The sequence below is a fragment of the Urocitellus parryii genome, chromosome 4 (genome assembly GCF_045843805.1).
Source record: "Urocitellus parryii isolate mUroPar1 chromosome 4, mUroPar1.hap1, whole genome shotgun sequence".
Lineage (NCBI taxonomy): Eukaryota > Metazoa > Chordata > Mammalia > Rodentia > Sciuridae > Urocitellus > Urocitellus parryii.
Window position 1 is genome coordinate 181,197,869 of NC_135534.1, and position 16,833 is coordinate 181,214,701.

General features: G+C 36.3%; 1 protein-coding gene across 2 annotated transcripts in view; it reads left to right on the forward strand.

Annotated features, from left to right (window-relative positions):
- Window positions 1-7,925, forward strand: part of Rnf20 (ring finger protein 20) — a 32,903-nt gene extending 24,978 nt beyond the window's left edge. For both annotated transcript variants that reach the window (XM_077797932.1, XM_077797933.1), the window contains 8 exons: window positions 55-425; window positions 1,572-1,689; window positions 2,254-2,403; window positions 4,154-4,366; window positions 5,326-5,451; window positions 5,651-5,791; window positions 6,459-6,560; window positions 6,806-7,925. In XM_077797932.1, coding sequence (XP_077654058.1) covers window positions 55-425; window positions 1,572-1,689; window positions 2,254-2,403; window positions 4,154-4,366; window positions 5,326-5,451; window positions 5,651-5,791; window positions 6,459-6,560; window positions 6,806-6,982 — 1,398 coding nt within the window. In that variant the 3' untranslated portion in view covers window positions 6,983-7,925. The remainder of the gene's footprint in view (window positions 1-54; window positions 426-1,571; window positions 1,690-2,253; window positions 2,404-4,153; window positions 4,367-5,325; window positions 5,452-5,650; window positions 5,792-6,458; window positions 6,561-6,805) is intronic.
- Window positions 7,926-16,833: the final 8,908 nt, after the last annotated feature.

A 16,833-nucleotide genomic window follows, 5' to 3' on the forward strand; every position in this document is an offset into this window, starting at 1 on the left:
GAAATGTGGCTATCATAAGTGATATGTGTTTTTTCTTTTTTTCTGTTTATCCAGACACGTCTGCGCAGTGGCAGTGCCCTCCTGCAGTCTCAGTCTAGTACAGAGGATGCCAAGGATGAACCTGCAGAGTTAAAACAAGATTCTGAGGACTTACCAACCCAGTCCTCAGCACTGAAAACCTCTCAGGAGGATGTCAATGAAATTAAATCCAAACGGGATGAGGAAGAGCGAGAACGAGAAAGGAGGGAGAAAGAAAGGGAGCGAGAAAGAGAACGAGAGAAGGAAAAGGAGAGAGAACGAGAGAAGCAGAAACTGAAAGAATCAGAAAAAGAAAGAGATTCTGCTAAGGATAAGGAAAAAGGAAAACATGATGATGGAAGGAAAAAGGAAGCAGAAATTATCAAACAATTGAAGATTGAACTCAAGTGAGACCAATATGTAGAGTGACTATTTCTGACTCAGAACCTTAAGGTTCAGACATCAAGAATGAAATGAAATGTTTGGTTGATGGTAGAACCTGTCTGATCATTCTAATATTTTAGATGTAACTAAATGCACCAATTAATGTGGTCTCAATTCGATCAAGAGTGGCCTCCCTGGCTATTGTGCAGTCTAGTTGAGTGGTTAAATAACAATAAACCCTGTGGTTTGGTCCTTCATTAATGTGAAGAGAAGGGATATCATAATGCAGCAACACTTGAGAATCGTTCTAAATAATTAGATTTAAGTGATTGCTGGAATTAATTGTAGTTTAAATTATACTAAATGGAGTATACATTGCTGTAACTTAAACAGTATCTGATTTCTTGACAAACTAGTTTGTTGGTATGCCAGATCATAGTAAGAGATTTCTTAGAAGATTTATTCCTACAGCAATTGAAATAGTGAGATAGATCATTTTCATATATTGGTGTTTCTGCCACCTAACTAATAATTTATCTGGCAGTACATTTAGCTCTCCAGTTTCTGTGGTACAGTCTTTGTTAATGTTTGAGGGACCACTGTACTCAAAATACTTGGACTCAAGAGTAGTTAAAAGGTTTAATAATTTAGTAAGAAGTGAAATGTTAGTGTTTAGTTGGTGGCTAATCAGCTGTGAAGTCTAGAATTAGTTTATTTTAAACTTTCAATTTTTGTCCCTTTTTCTTCCTATTGATCCACTTTAACGTAGACTTTTTTTTAATAAGTGTCATATTAGAATCATCTTAGTGACTTATTTGAATACATCCGTGGATCCCATTTCAATCCCATTGAGTCTCAGTTTTTAAGAGTGGGAACACAGAAGTTTGTCTAATGTAATAAATGTAACAAATCTTTATTTTAAAACTTTGTAGAGAATTTAAGGGAGAAATGGTTCATTTATACAACTTTTCTGTACTTCTCAACTATATTCAGAAGTCTACTGATATTCTGTATAATATTATTTTTTTTAGTTACGACCTAGAATATTAAAAAAAAAAAAAAAAAGAAACAAAACCTTAAAATATTCTGCTCAATTCCAAATTCCCTTGCTCTGATATGGCCTTTGTTTTTTCATTCCTGTTCCCCTCCCTCTGCCACCTCTATCATAGGAAGGCACAAGAGAGCCAAAAGGAGATGAAATTGTTGCTAGATATGTACCGCTCTGCCCCGAAGGAACAGAGAGACAAAGTTCAACTAATGGCAGCAGAGAAGAAGTCTAAGGCAGAGGTAATCTAGTCTTCCTGTTAAAATTTTAATTTCTAGGGTTCATACTATTGAAAGATATAGTTTCTTTGTCTTAGAGGTAAGTGACTAATTTAGCAACATTTTCTTATCAAAGACCATCTAAACTAGAGATTTTAAGGTTCTCTGAAAGATAGTAAGATTTCAGAATTACTGGCATAGTAATAATTTAATAATAAGAAGTTTCAAAAATTTTTTATTCTCCGCTGAATGAATCATACTGTAGTTATTCTCTTTTTTCTGACTACTTTTTGGGAGGAAATTTTTTATACTTTTATTTGTTGAGGACTAAGGGGGGGGGGAGGTTGATAAACTCTGTTATAATATTTGTAGTTCTCAAAAACGTTGCTCATGAAATTGAGGAATGGCATGTTGTTAAAACAGTGTTGTGATGTGCCGTACTGGATCATTTTTCATTATTATTTATTTTGTTCCAGAATTCTGCAAAAATGGTCTTGTGGTATATTGGGCTTTCCATCTTGCAAAGTGTTAATTGATTTTTTTTAAAAAGAATTATAACTTTATTTTTATGTAATTTTTCTTCTATAGTTGGAAGATCTAAGGCAAAGACTCAAGGATCTAGAAGATAAGGAGAAGAAAGAAAACAAGAAAATGGCTGATGAGGATGCCTTGAGGAAGATTCGGGCAGTAGAAGAGCAGATTGAATACCTGCAGAAAAAACTGGCCATGGCCAAGCAGGTGGGCACACTTTCTTTATTTAATTGACTTTTTAGTAAATGTTACTTGACAGGGAAGTTACTGCCAATGACATTTGCTTTTATTCTAGTCATTTTTGTTTTGTTTTGTTTTGTTTATTTGTTTTTACATTGAAGACTTTCATTCCTGTAGTATTTTCTGTGTTTGAGAGGCAGAAAAATTTATTTTCAGAAGGATTGTCAGTTGTTTTAACTTCATTTATAAAGGGTCTATTCTTTTTCTGCTGTTGTGGAGTTAGGAGATATAGTGAATATAAAATGAAAACGAGATATAATTTTTTTTATATATTATGATAGTAAATATATAAAACTAACAAAAATATGCTTCCCAATTAGGTTACAAAAGACTAACTAATATGTTGATTGTGGTTGTGGAATCTGTTTTTCTCATAAAGAATGCATTTATTTATTTTTAAAGTCCCAGGAAATTTTTATTAGCATTTGATAATAAAGATACACAAATGATGGGAAAAACCATATATCACTGTTAAGTACTCCCCCACTGTTTCCAAGAAATAGCAAAATGACAGTAGTTTTAAGGATAACTGGATTATTAACATCAAGTTTCAATAGGTAAAATAGCTTGGGATATCAGAGAAAGAACTGAATAAAAATCCAGAAATAAACAGAAGTCCATGTGGGTATTTAATATACACTAACAATATAGTTTTAAATCATTAGGGAAAGGAAAGAATGTTAAATGTGGTGGGACAAAAATGAAATAATATTGGAAAAAAGTTGTATACATACTTGAACACTATGCTAAGATGATTTCCAAATGGATCCAAGATATCATATTAAAAAGATAAATCCGGGGCTCCGATTGTAGCTCAGTGGTTGAATGCTTGTCTGGCATACGTGAGGCACTAGGTTCCGTCCTCAGCACCACATAAAAAAATAAAGTGAAGAAGTTGTTGTCCATCTACAACTAAAAAAAAGTATTTTAAAAAAAAAGAGAGATAAATCTACCAAAGAATAAGAGGAAAACATGTAAATTTTGTAACTATTAAGGAAAGTCCAGAACACGTGAAAGGAAAATTGATAATTTTGAGTAATGACAAAAAAGAAGACACAAAAATTGTAAATGGCAAAAACATTGTTACTAAAGCCAACAGATCAAGTGAGAAAAAGGAAAAAAAAATACTTTTATCTCTTATCAAAAAAGGACTTGTCTTTCTAATACATATTTAAAAAAATTCTGAAAAATAATAGGGAAAAAAACCAACAACCCAGTAAAAGAATAGGCAAAAGATATTAATGGTTCACAGAAAGAAACTCAGATTGCTTTAGTCTTAATTAAAATGAGACAAATGTAAATTAAAGCTATTGTTAGGTACCATATATCACCTAGCTGAAAATTCTATAGATTAAATTCAGTATTATAAGTTGTGGAAAATTATGAGAAAATGTGAGGCTTTATGATAGAAGTTTTTTTTTTTTTTTAACCCAAGTGCTACTTGATAAGTTTGCTAGATTAAGGTATGTGTAGTTATTATTTGCTTTCCTGGCTTAAGTACAGACCAACTAATGAATATCAGACCAAAAGTTGGTGCCAGTGATTTCAAGTAATAGGGCTTCTTCTGTATCTTCAGGGAACTTAGTTACAACACAAAGCTTAAGTTTAGTCTTAAGCTAAGTCTGTCTCTGTCACTAAGTTAACAGTGGGAAAGTTTAATTTCCTATGTTCATTCTTTGGAGTTAGAACATTCTCCTTATAAGATTTCTCATTTTAGGAAGAAGAAGCTCTGCTCTCTGAGATGGATGTCACAGGCCAAGCCTTTGAAGACATGCAGGAACAAAATATCCGTTTGATGCAGCAGTTGCGAGAAAAGGATGATGCAAATTTTAAACTCATGTCAGAGCGTATCAAGTCTAATCAGATCCATAAATTACTCAAAGAAGAGAAGGAGGAACTGGCAGACCAGGTTTTGACTCTAAAGACTCAGGTAATTAGGATGAGTGGAGTTTTCCATTCTGTTGATGTAAGATGCTTTCAGTATGAAGATATCTGTCAAATGGTCATTGTGGCATTTTGTATGATGTTAAAAAATCCCCTGCAAACCAAGTGTCTATTATTAGGGCACAGGTAAATAAATTATACGTGTCTACAAAGGAGTACAATATAACTGTTAAAGCACATGAATTTGCTGATGTGGATAAATTTTTAAAATATATCAAGTGATTTATTTTCTCTTTTGTATTAAAATGTGTGTATGAGTGTGTACTTTTAAAATTTCTGGAAGCCTACAGGGAAGCTGTCAGTGCTTACCTAGCTACCTCTGGATTTTGAGTTTGTGGGTGAAAGGTTCTGAAGTGGATGTGTGATTTTACATTTTATCCTTTAATATTATTTAATTCTACTTTATGCATTAATTTCAAGAAAAAGACTACATTAGAATCTCTAGTTATTCTGAGGGAGAGGAATGGTTGAACTTTTATTTGAGCTAAAATTTATATGTTCTAGTAGGAATTGTCAGGTTTTGAGGACTAGTATGGCTGCAGAAGATCAATATCTGTAAGTGTAATTTTATCTATTCTTGGCAATTTGGAAAAGAATTGCTAAGATTCTTTAAAAGACTTTTAGTGGTTTCAGAGACTCTTATTTAAATCTCATCAGTATTTTATATCAAAGAGAAGTCTTTACTAATAATAAGTCTTGATTTTTTTTTTTTTTAAACCCCGATAGTAGGGATTGAACCAGAGCTTTGAGCATGCTATGTCAGCACTCCTGCATACCAGTTTACCTCCCCGGCCCTCTTGGATATATTTTGAAGGGTTCATGGATATAATGAGTAATAGTTTGTTTCTAACATTCTATATATTTCATGGACTATGAGTTAAAGAAAGCATAGCCAGTTTTATTTTTCTTCCTGTTTATGTTAATGTCTGATTTTCTCCTCCAAAGGTTGATGCCCAGTTACAGGTAGTAAGGAAACTGGAAGAGAAGGAGCACTTATTGCAAAGCAACATTGGCACAGGGGAGAAGGAGCTGGGTCTTAGGACCCAAGCCTTGGAGATGAATAAACGTAAGGTATGATGGATTATTTTGTAATCTCAAGTCAGGGTCCATCTTGAGAAGCAAGTGTGTATAACCTGGATGAAATTTTAAGTTTCACTTCATTTTTAAGTGAAATTTTAAGTTTCCACTTCATTCCTTGAACTTAGGTTAACATTTTGCCTTGCTTGAAATCAGGGGTGATAGGATGATGTTATTTGTACATCTCACACAGGCAATGGAGGCAGCCCAACTTGCAGATGAACTCAAAGCACAACTTGAGTTGGCGCAGAAGAAGCTCCATGATTTTCAGGATGAGATTGTGGAGAACAGTGTCACCAAAGAAAAGGACATGTTCAATTTCAAACGAGCCCAGGTAAGAGCAATTCTCTTTTCCTTACATTTCAACTTTTAGGTGTTTTCTGAGGTCTGAAGTGACCATGAAATGAGCCATTAGTCTAATGTATATTATTTCCAACTAGACTGTAAGTTCCTTGTGGGAGAAGACTGAGTTTGTTTTCTTCAGTGTCATATTCCCAAAGCCTGTTATGTCCATCAGCTAATCAGCATGAAATAAATATTAGCTGTGTGAACTAGTGAATTTTTAAAGTAGCATATCAACACGAAATTTTAAAGTTCTCTAATTTTTCTATTTTTTGTCATGTCATCTATTTTTCATGATTTTTTCTGTCCTTATCCACAAGCTGTAAATTATTTTAATTCCATTCTACCCTTATCTTAAAACTAGTTGCCACAAAATAAGATGGCCTATTTTCTAAATTGTTAGATTATGTTTTCACAGGACTGAATTGACAGTAATTGAAATAACTAATTTGGGGATATGGTTATGGTTGTCTTTTCTGAAACAAAAGAAAATATCTTACCCTTTGTAGTTCTCTGTATTCCTAAATATAAATTGGACATGAAAGAACAAAAGGTTCTTTCTTTCCATGTTAGCAAGTTCAAGTTGTAGGAAATATTTTCTCAAAAACAGCAGGTATGTCTGAGGAAATGGGTCTAATGGGTCTGCTATCTTGCCATAGGAGGACATCTCGAGACTTCGAAGGAAGCTGGAGACCACAAAGAAACCAGATAATGTGCCCAAGTGTGATGAGATTCTGATGGAGGAAATTAAGGATTATAAGGTTAGAAATACTGCCTCAGTGATTTCTTTGATTTTGGTTAAAATCTGAATTGGTCTACTGATATATTGGGGGAATAAACACTGAAATTCTTTACATGAAGGTAACCAGACAGTGGTTTATTTTAAGTGGAGGTGTGGGAGTGGTACTCTTGTTCTAGTTCTTTGTGGTTGGTTTGTTTATATATGATAGTCATTTGGTTCTTAAACCTTTATGGTTATTCAGACTCTGATTTCCTTCTGTTTTAGGCTCGTCTGACCTGTCCATGCTGCAATATGCGCAAAAAGGATGCTGTACTTACCAAGTGTTTTCATGTTTTCTGTTTTGAGTGTGTGAAAACACGCTATGACACCCGCCAGCGCAAATGTCCCAAGTGTAATGCTGCTTTTGGTGCCAATGATTTTCATCGAATCTACATTGGTTGATTCAAGTCAAGAGAAGAAGAGGAGCTGGCTAGACAGGCACTTATTCATTAACCACCAAACCTCTACCTCTTCTCACCTTGACAGTTTATCTGTCAACTCCCATTCCTCCATAGACTTTACGTCCAGGCTCTCTGCTCAAATAGCTAGATGACTTTAGGGGAAAGGATTGGTAAATGCAAGCCTTGGGTTATAGAATGAATTAGAAACAAATGAAGAAACAGTTGACTCATATTTGACCCATATTTGTCTTGCCTATCAGCTTTATTTCCAGCTTTTAGACTTTTCAACATTTTTGGGCAGAGGTGGGCCCATTGTATCATCTTGGATTATGCATTCCTCCAAAAGAAATCAAGTTGGTATTTTTGACAAGGAGAAGGGAACAAAGACTGGAAATGTGTTATTTTGAGGGAGTGGCCTTTAAGAAATAAGCTATCTGTGGGCACATACTTTTCTTAATTTGGGTAGTTAACTTTTTCTAAACTTGAATTATAAAATGATATAATTGCGCTATTCTTTCCTGGATGGTTTGAAACCTTAATGAAATTATATCCAGGATAATTTAGTCCATTTCCCATTTACTTGCAAAATAACTTTTAAGGTCAGCTGGCTTTCTTACTAAGTTATTTAAGTTTCAAATGTTCAACATCTAAAAGTCTTTAAATTTCTTAAGGCCAGAATAATTTCAAGTAATATAGACACTTTTGCCTTCTAATGAAATAAAAATTGGAGATGAGGAATAGAACTGAAGTGGTAAAGAGACCTTCTGGGTATTCTGGGAAATTGATACAGAGAGGCTTTGGTGAGCTATGAATTTACTCTCAACCTCCTCTCAATAGGAGTTTTGTGAGCCCTGTTTTCCAGAAGATTCTGTATAATCTTTCTGTAGGACTTTGTACTCTACAAGCTTCAATTAAAGCAGGATTCAGTTTGTTTTTGTGTTAGTGGTTTTTCTTTGAAATTTTATTCTTTGTTATTACTAGTAGATTTTACACATGCTGTTTTAGAAATGAGTTTTCTTAACAGAAATGAGATTTAGAAGCTGCCTGAGTTTTAAGTATTTATTTCTTTGATTATTCAAAAAGTTTTCTCCCAGTTTTATTGAGTCTCTTCTGAGGAGACATCATGCCTAAAAGATGTCAATTTGGCTAAATTTTTTTTCCATCATTCACTGTGGGGTAAGAGATTGAGGTTTATTTCTCAGGGAATGTCACACTGCCTGGCCCTTTAGGTTGAGGGTTCTTGTTTTATAGTAATAATAAGCTACATGGTTTCTCTCTTCTGTAAGGAGTTGTATAAAATGTATCCCTTTTGAGCATTACCTGTCCTAGATGATGATTAAGGACAAATTCTATGTCTCTTTGTAGTTACTAGCTGCCATCAGCAGGACTTGTGATGGATTCCATAAAGGCATGTGATATATGGGCTAAGAAATGAACCTAATTGGGGAATCTTACATGGTCTTCAAAATAGGTCACAAATCTGTTGATCATCCCACCCAACACATGTACAGGGCCATGATTGATGAGGTGAGGCTCTGCTCCTGTACATACTGTGCCTTGGCACAAATGGACTACTAGGGCAGCAGGTTGTTTAGAGTTGGATATTAGCTATTTATGACAACTGGCTGAGAAAATCAGCTGCCCATCACTGAGGGATTGTGGGGCTTGTGAGATGTTGTAGAGGGAAGCACTGATTCCATGGGAGGCTTGATTTAGAGACAGTTCCTCTGGTTGAGAAGTTGAGGTCCAATCAACATAAAGTGAGCTCTCAGTCACTTTCAGATACTGACCAAAAATGGTGGTGATTTTTCTGGCAGTCCAGTTTATCTCACTCCAGAAGAGAGTACTGAATGGGCTTTGGGAACCCCCCCCCCCCAAATTGCACATTAAATTGTTTTGAGTTATATGTACAATATCTTTAGTGTTTTTTTTTTTCTGATTGTTAAAGGAACTTGGAAAATTCATAGGCTCCCCAAAATTAGAAATTTAGCTCTAGATCCATAAGAACATTATAAGAATAATTTCTTTAATGCCTATAAATGCCAATTTCAAAGATTATTATAGAAGCACTGAAACTTCTCAATTTAAAATAAAAAAAACATTTCAGATCTTGTATGAATTATCTTTTTTGCTTTCCTTTTTTGTTACCTTGGAAACATCTTAGCAATTTTGACCAAAATTAGGTGCACTCTAAGGCATGTCAGTTAACAACGTGATTTAGTTCTTCTTTACTGTAGAGATCTTTTTCAAAGATGTTGAGCTGAGTCTACTAACTATAGCATTCTTCATGAATCACCATTGGATTTCTTGTTTTTTCTTATTCTCTGTCCAGATACATAGGCATCCAGATACATAGGTTCTTTAAGGGCAAGAGTTTTGCTTATGGAATAATGTTTCTGCCATTCCAGTGATGAGTATAATTTGATATTGTGAAGAAAATAAAGAAACCATCATGTGTCTTCTAAACCCACGGGGATGGAAACACTTTTTTTTTTTAGGAAGCTATAAGCTTGACTCTATTCTCATTATCATTTGCTATTGTGGAATGCCTTTAACTTTAATTTCTTAAGTTTTTTTTTTTTTTTTTCCTGAGGACTCTTAGTTGATTGATGGTAAACTCAAGTCCCAATGGGTCTGCAGTAACATTTTGACTCCTTACTATCACAAAAGTATTCCTGATTGACTTATGATAAAACAGTTACATGAGAGTAAATAATAGAACATTGGTAGGTTTTGTGTCAGTTGCATTGGACTTACCCAGCAGGACATTCTTTGCATGGAAATACTTGAAAATATCCTAGATATTAAGGCTTGGGATAGTAGTTGTCCCATTACAAAGGAAAATTAAGCTTTCTCTTCTACGGATTTCTGTGCAAGTTTGGTTTCTTCCTAATACTAGCTATTAAATTCTTATTTATAGAAGGCCTCACAATTACTGAAATTTATTTGAAAAGGACAGTGTCTTAATCTAGTCCCCAACATCTAGCAGAGGCACATAGTACTCAGTAAAGGTTTCCATGATCTGAGTTAATTTGGCTCTGTGCTTCTGCTCCTAGATCTTGAGAAGTCGGCTTTGTTGGGCTGTTTTGTGTATTCAGATTTTATTATTTATTTTTTTCAATCTCTCTAGTGGAAACATCCTTTCCTTATATATTGAAATAAGTCTTCAAAATTGATTTATCCTGATATTTATGACTGCATTTAAAATTTATTTTATGGTGGTAAAAAAAGGAATTAGTATGAATTCTGAGACTGAACCTTCTCTAGAGGCAGCCCACCATAGCTGAAGCTTCTCTTATTCTAGGTTAGCCTTTTTTTTTTTCTCCTTCTTCTTTTATAAGGAAAGTTGTGGACAAAAATTGGAACAACAGTATATCCCCATTAATATAATAATGCTAAACTCAGGATTTCAGATTATTGAAATCTATGGAGTGAAAAGATTTGAAAGTTAGGATGTGAAAGCAGAAAGGGATCTTGGGCCTTGTCTTTATTTTAGAGACAGGAAAATAGGCTTCAGGGTCACTCTGCTGAGTCACAAAATTGAAATGCGATTATCAGACCTTTACTTTTCTTTCTTTTATACTAAGTGGAAACCCATACTAGTATATTACTTGTCATCAGGAAGATAAGAAATGAAGGTTTTTCTGAGTAATTCTGAAGTTTTTCTGAAGACTTTCATAAACCCAGCATATTTATCCCAGCGTGTTTATCTAAGGCAGACCTCAGATTGGGACTACTTTTTGTTTCTGTTTAGACATAGAGTTCCAGTAGCACATCTTGTAGAGCAAAATTGAACCATAGCGATTTTAGATTTCTTCCTGCTCTCTCATATTGTGCCTTTGTTGAATGTTTATTGTGATTCAGCACTATGTTAAATGTATTTCTTATGAAGTCAAACTTTCTTGCAAATGGCTCTGCCTCTTGTTATCAAGTTATTTTGCCTCCTTGCTTCAGTTTCTTCATCTTTTAACTATTGACTACATCATAGGATTGTATTGAGGATGAAATGAATCATATGTGGGAGATATTCATTCAGTACAATGCTTGGCATCCTCTGAGAAGTTAATTTTTCTTTCTATCGTCATTTTCATTCTGTTTCTGGGAAAAAAAATAAGACTGACATCCTCTCTGAAATCCACATGGATTTATCTGTGCCTGTATCTCTAGTCTCTCTGTTCTGTTTAAATGATGTCATGGCTAAGTAATTCCAAAACATCAAAAAGCTAACTTTGCTCACATGTGAGTGACAACCAGCTCCACCTAGTGATGATGATCCTATCTTCTAATGTGTCCCTCCTGAGTAAAGTTCCCCAGTTCCTTGTTTGCCATGGTTTCCCAACTCTAGAACTTTTCATATGCTGTTTCTTTTACTTGAAATGCCTCTTAACTCTACCCAGTCTCTCCACTCTTCTTCTCCACCTTCTACACGTTAAGTGCTGTCTTTATTCCCGTAGCATTTCTTTTCTTTTTTGGTGTTATTGGGGATTGAATCCAGGGGCCCTTTTTATTATGAGATTGGGGCTCTCATTAAGTTACCTAGGCTGGCTTTGACTTGTGATCCTCCTGCCTTATTCTCTAGAGCTATTGGGATTACAGGCATGTACCATTATATCTGGTTCTTTACGTTCGTTTCTTTATCAGAGTACATACCACATTATGCTACCAGTTTGTGTCATCCACACTAGGCTGAGCTCCATGAGTCCATGGGATCAGAATCTACTTTTGTCTTTTTATTACAGCTAACCCAATTCCTGGCTCATAATAGGCATCTAAAAAATGGGTAACTTAATAATGTAAAACATTCTTGAGTAAATTGTTATAACCAAATCAAATCTCAAATTAGGTTATAGTGGGTTCAAATTTTTATGAGATTTGATTTGGTTGTAACAATATGTGTGAAGACTGTATCAGTCTAGCATATTCATAACAGTAAGTCTGTCAGTAGCTAAAATGATTGTCAGAAGCTACAAACATGCCTGAAACTGCAGGACTGCTGAGCGATTTGCAACCATCTTTATACCAGTTTTCAGTTAGAGTAGAAAACTGAAATTACAGGTGCTAAAACATTACTTTTGTAAAACTATAGGGGCTACAGTCTTGAGTTAAATGGATCAATGTAGGTACACTCACCAGTTCCCCTCTCTGTTCTGTGGAGTTGAGGACAGTAAAACAGACTAAGGGGGCATTGGGAAGAGGAAGAGTAAGGCAATGATCAGAATTCTGACAAAATGGTATGTCTGCACTGTCTACCTAAAAGTCTCTATGCTACTATCACCACTCTGTGACCTTGGGCAAGTTAAGTAATTTCTCTGACTCATTTTTTCACCTGTAAACTAGAGGTCTCTCTTATCTACATCTGAAGTACCTATCTCATGGGATTATAATTTTTTTTAATATTTATTTTTTAGTTTTGGGTGGACACAGTATCTTTATTTTACATTAATGTGGTACTGAGGTTGGAACCCAGTGCCTCATGCATGTTAGGCGAGCACTCTCCACCACTGAGCCACAACCCCAGCCCCTGGGATTGTAATCTTTAAGATTAAATGAGATCATTATTATAAGTGCCCAGTAAATGTTAGCTTTATAGTTTTTTCTGTTTAAAAATGGTGAGAGGATCAATTGTGAGAAGGCCTCTGACATTAAGAGATCATACCTGCCTCAGTCACTACTGCAGCTCCAGCACTTGGCCTGCATATGGAGGCTATTTAGCAAATGTTTGTTAAATTACTACATAAAGACAATTATGGCAGAGTTTTTAGAGATCTGTGAGTATTGTGTTCTTTCCTAGCCTATCTCTGGCTCATGAAGCACTTCACTTCTACTGCACAGTACTTGGATTTTTGAGTTTTCTTAATACTTCTTGTGTTAACTTTGGACTATACCAAGAAAACAAATATAACTCATTCCTATTAGGAAGAACTGGTGTCTTATCAACACTTAAATCCCCCAAGAATGGCAGCAATGAGGTTTCTATCTGAACATTTATTCCACAGTCATAGAAACTGAAGATGGAGAAGACCTGAGGACATCTTGTCCATCCGTGTTGTTGTACAAGAAAGCGGCTGGAGCAAAACAGCCTGTTCACTTGATGCTCACAAGACAGCTTTTGGTTCTTGGAGCATAGGGATTGCACACATTAAAATGAAGACACAATGCAAATACTCTTCACAAACCTTCAGAAAATACTTATAATTACATTATTTTCATAAAATGATCAGTAATTAAGAAGAGTGAGGGAATCCTGGGTTAGATGGGCGTTTGAGGTGGGTGAAGAAAGAGTAACTGAACAATGCAGATAGTGGTTTTAATGACTAGAATGCAATTTCCTTGGGATTTTCTGGTTTGCGTATCAAAACATAAATTGGGAGGAAAAGAGGTTTTAAAGTAGTTTCTTTTCCCTTTATTCTTTGTCCACACCAAGGAAGTGCTTAACTTGCTCCAGGGCTCAGACAGACCCAGCACCAACACTGAGACAGATCATAGCACTGTTGCACTGGACTCTTGTTCCACTTAGCACTTCTTGGGCTGACAGGGAAACAGCAGCTCCTTATAGGGTTTGTGCATCAGCAAGATTCATGAATAATTAGGAGTCTCCTCCACGCACATTAAAGACCTCAACTGATTTGGTTCTGTGGCTAGCTGCCTCACTTGGCTGTCCCAATCTTTCTTCCAATCTATTTTTATTTATTGGAGAAATCGCCTTTCTCCTTTACTTTGTGGCATAAACGCTTTGGGGCCCTTATTACTTATATGAACCAAGAAGACATCCATTTCAGCTTGCCCAGTATGCTGTATGTGCTTCCTGTGCCAGGATTTCCCCTTTGGAGGATGGGACATGTACCAGGTTTCCCAGCACCAGAGCTTGGAAGAGAATAGAAGTCTTCCTGATCTCATGAAATGGAAGCCAATGAGAGGAGGCAAGGTAGCTAGCATCTCTTAGCTCTTTCTAATTTACCAAAATGCAACCCTCCACCTGAAGTACTTAAAGTCTTCTGATCTTTGTTGTTGGGTCTTTTTTTTTTCTTTTTTTTTTTTTTTCTGAGCCTGAGGAGGGAATTTGAGAGAAGAGAGGTGGAATAGAACAGAAGAGTTTCAAGGACCCACCATTTCATGAAGTCTTTTTACAAAACACAATACACTGTTTCACAAATTGCAAAACACTTTTCAATTACTACCATTTAAAAAACCATTGCTACTGAACATGAAGACTGCTTCATTTCAACACAAGCAATTATGGTTTTTCTTTACCCAAGACTTGGGAATATTTTAAGCAATATTGACAGCAGTAAGCCTGCCTTTGCCGCCTGCTGCTTCTCACTGCATTTTGGCCACAATTTTGGCCAGGTACTTCCTCAGAAGGTACTTGAGAAGTATGCACTGGTCCTCTACTCTGTGGATAGGGTGGTATGATTGCCACCGCTCAGAATGCCTCAGTAGAGAAACTTAAGGTAAACCTGATATACAAAAATCCAAACTTACAAAACAGATACATTAAGGGATAATTAATTGCATTACAAAAGGATTCTTTACAAAAGAATTCACCTCTGGGTTCCCTTAAATAGCTTCTCAAGTACAGTCACCATATGAGTTGAGTTACAAAAATGTCCACATACATTAGGAGCATGGCTGTTAACACGAATTGAGGTACACCTGTACATCAGCCTTCCATGCTGCACAGATATCCAGGGGTGCTCGGAGTATGGCGGCAGAATCTTTAGGTATCCTTGTTTGTCAGAAATGGGTGGGGATGGCTAAGGGGCATGATCTTCCAAAGGCAGCTATAAACCTACTTTTGAGCATAGGGTGGGGTTGTGGGGAAAGGGAAGATACTTTAAAGCAAATTGTCCTTTCTGGTTTGGGAGCTCACCTGATCCCTCACTGTTGAACTGTTTCATCTGAAGTTGACCGCAAGTCTAATTTTGGAGTCCTCTTACCTCCCTTATAAGCATCTCTGAATTTATCTCCACTCCTGAGTTTTCTCAGTTAACTAATTGCTAAGGTGTTAGCTAATTACAGGTTAAAGTATTATATTTCCCCTAGAGCACTGGATAGCTCTTGGTGGAATTGCAGACATAGTACTAAAAAAAAAAAAAAAAAAGACATAGTACTAAAAAAAGACATAGTACTAAAAAAAAAAAAAAAAGAAACTGTGAACTTTCATACTTCTTGGCCCACTGCTGTGAACTTACTGTAGATATTCAAACTGATCAGGGTGGGGAAATGAATACTGAGTGGATAAAGCAACAAGTGATAAGAAAACCTAGTCCTCAATGGTGCCCTAGGGTCAGGGTGCACTGTGAAAGGTGAATCAGCAGATTGTGCTGAAGTTAAAGGAAAAAATCCTCAAAAAGTGTCTCCTCACTTCTCCCCATGCATGATGGCAGCCAAACTGAACTTCCAAAGTAGTGTTTCTTCATGAGTAATTTTAGGACCCCTGCATGTGTTCCTAGGGGTGTTAGTTAACGCTGTTTCTGAGTCCACCTCCAAACCCCAACTCCCATAATCTCTGGGGAAAAGTCCTGGCCATCAGCATTCTGAGGAGTTCCTTAGCTGATTCTCATCTGTGCTAACACCTGGGAACTGAAGTTCTGGAGTTCATATATTTATTTCTTTTTGCATGCCCAAGCTATTGTTACTGGGGAAAAAAATCCCTAGGCAAGGGGGAAGCTAGGTTACTTATATTAGTGTTTGATGGGTCCTGGAAGATAATCAAAGGGATCCAAACCTGTTCTTAGCTCCTCAGAAGTGAGTGGATTTGAGGATGGGAGATTGACTTGGTAATATCCCTATAGATATGCAGAGCACAGACTACTGAATGCTGAACCTTCTGATGTTCTTGGGCTGAAGGTTCACTTTTTGGATTCTTATGGCTGATAAGTGACTGCTGATCTGAAAATGATGTACAGAGTATTTCCCTTAACCTGCAGTCCAATTCACATGCCCTATTACAAGCAAAAAAATAGGGATATTCCAAGTTCATCCTAACCTTGCTTTGCTTTTCTCTTTCATTTCCTTTATAAAAGGCACGCACTATAGTGGAAATGCTTAGTTAGGTTAGAAGTATAATCATATTCATTCTTTAGCCAAATGGCCTATCTGGTCCAGAGATTTTGTTGTAAAAGCATGGTGTGCATTTTTCAGGTCCCTTTTGCCTGACCTCTGTCCCCCCCCTCACCGCATTCCCATTCCTTTTCATAGTGGCATGTAAACATGTTCCTATTAAATGTTAGGATGGTGTTAGAGATCCAAAACCTTCTTAAGAACTTGGCTCTTTGCCTGATCCAGTCAAACCTTGCCTGCAATGATATTGAGTTTGCTTTATTTTTAAGTATGCCCTCTTCCTCGAGTTACTCTAGCACTTAAACTGCTCCCCATTCAGAATGTGGGTACAAATCTAGATTGGGGAGTTGTACCAAAAGCTATAGCCCTGGATAATTCTGTTTTATGTTAAGATTAAAATCAACAACCCAGTAAGACACAGGTTTGAGTAACATTTTTATCTCTGGTTGATAGTGCAGAGAAAGGGCTAAAACCTGGGAATATTATTGTGGCACCTGGTGAAATGTTAATAGGAGCTAGGGGTTGTCTGATTGTTCACAGGTCCCTTATACAGAGGTTACTCCTAACTTTGGACTCCTGCTAGGAAAAAGCTTTTTACCCTGGAGACCTAGGGGGTGAGTTTGGAAAAAGAATCACTGCTGCATGTTAATCTGGGGAGAGCTGACTTGACCCCTAGAAGACCTAGATCTTGGTTTCCCTCACCTTTGTCAATCCTTACAAAAGAGCATTACAAAGTATCTCAAGGGCTCAGGAAAGCCAGGAGTTGGGGGAGGAGGGCAGCCTGATTGC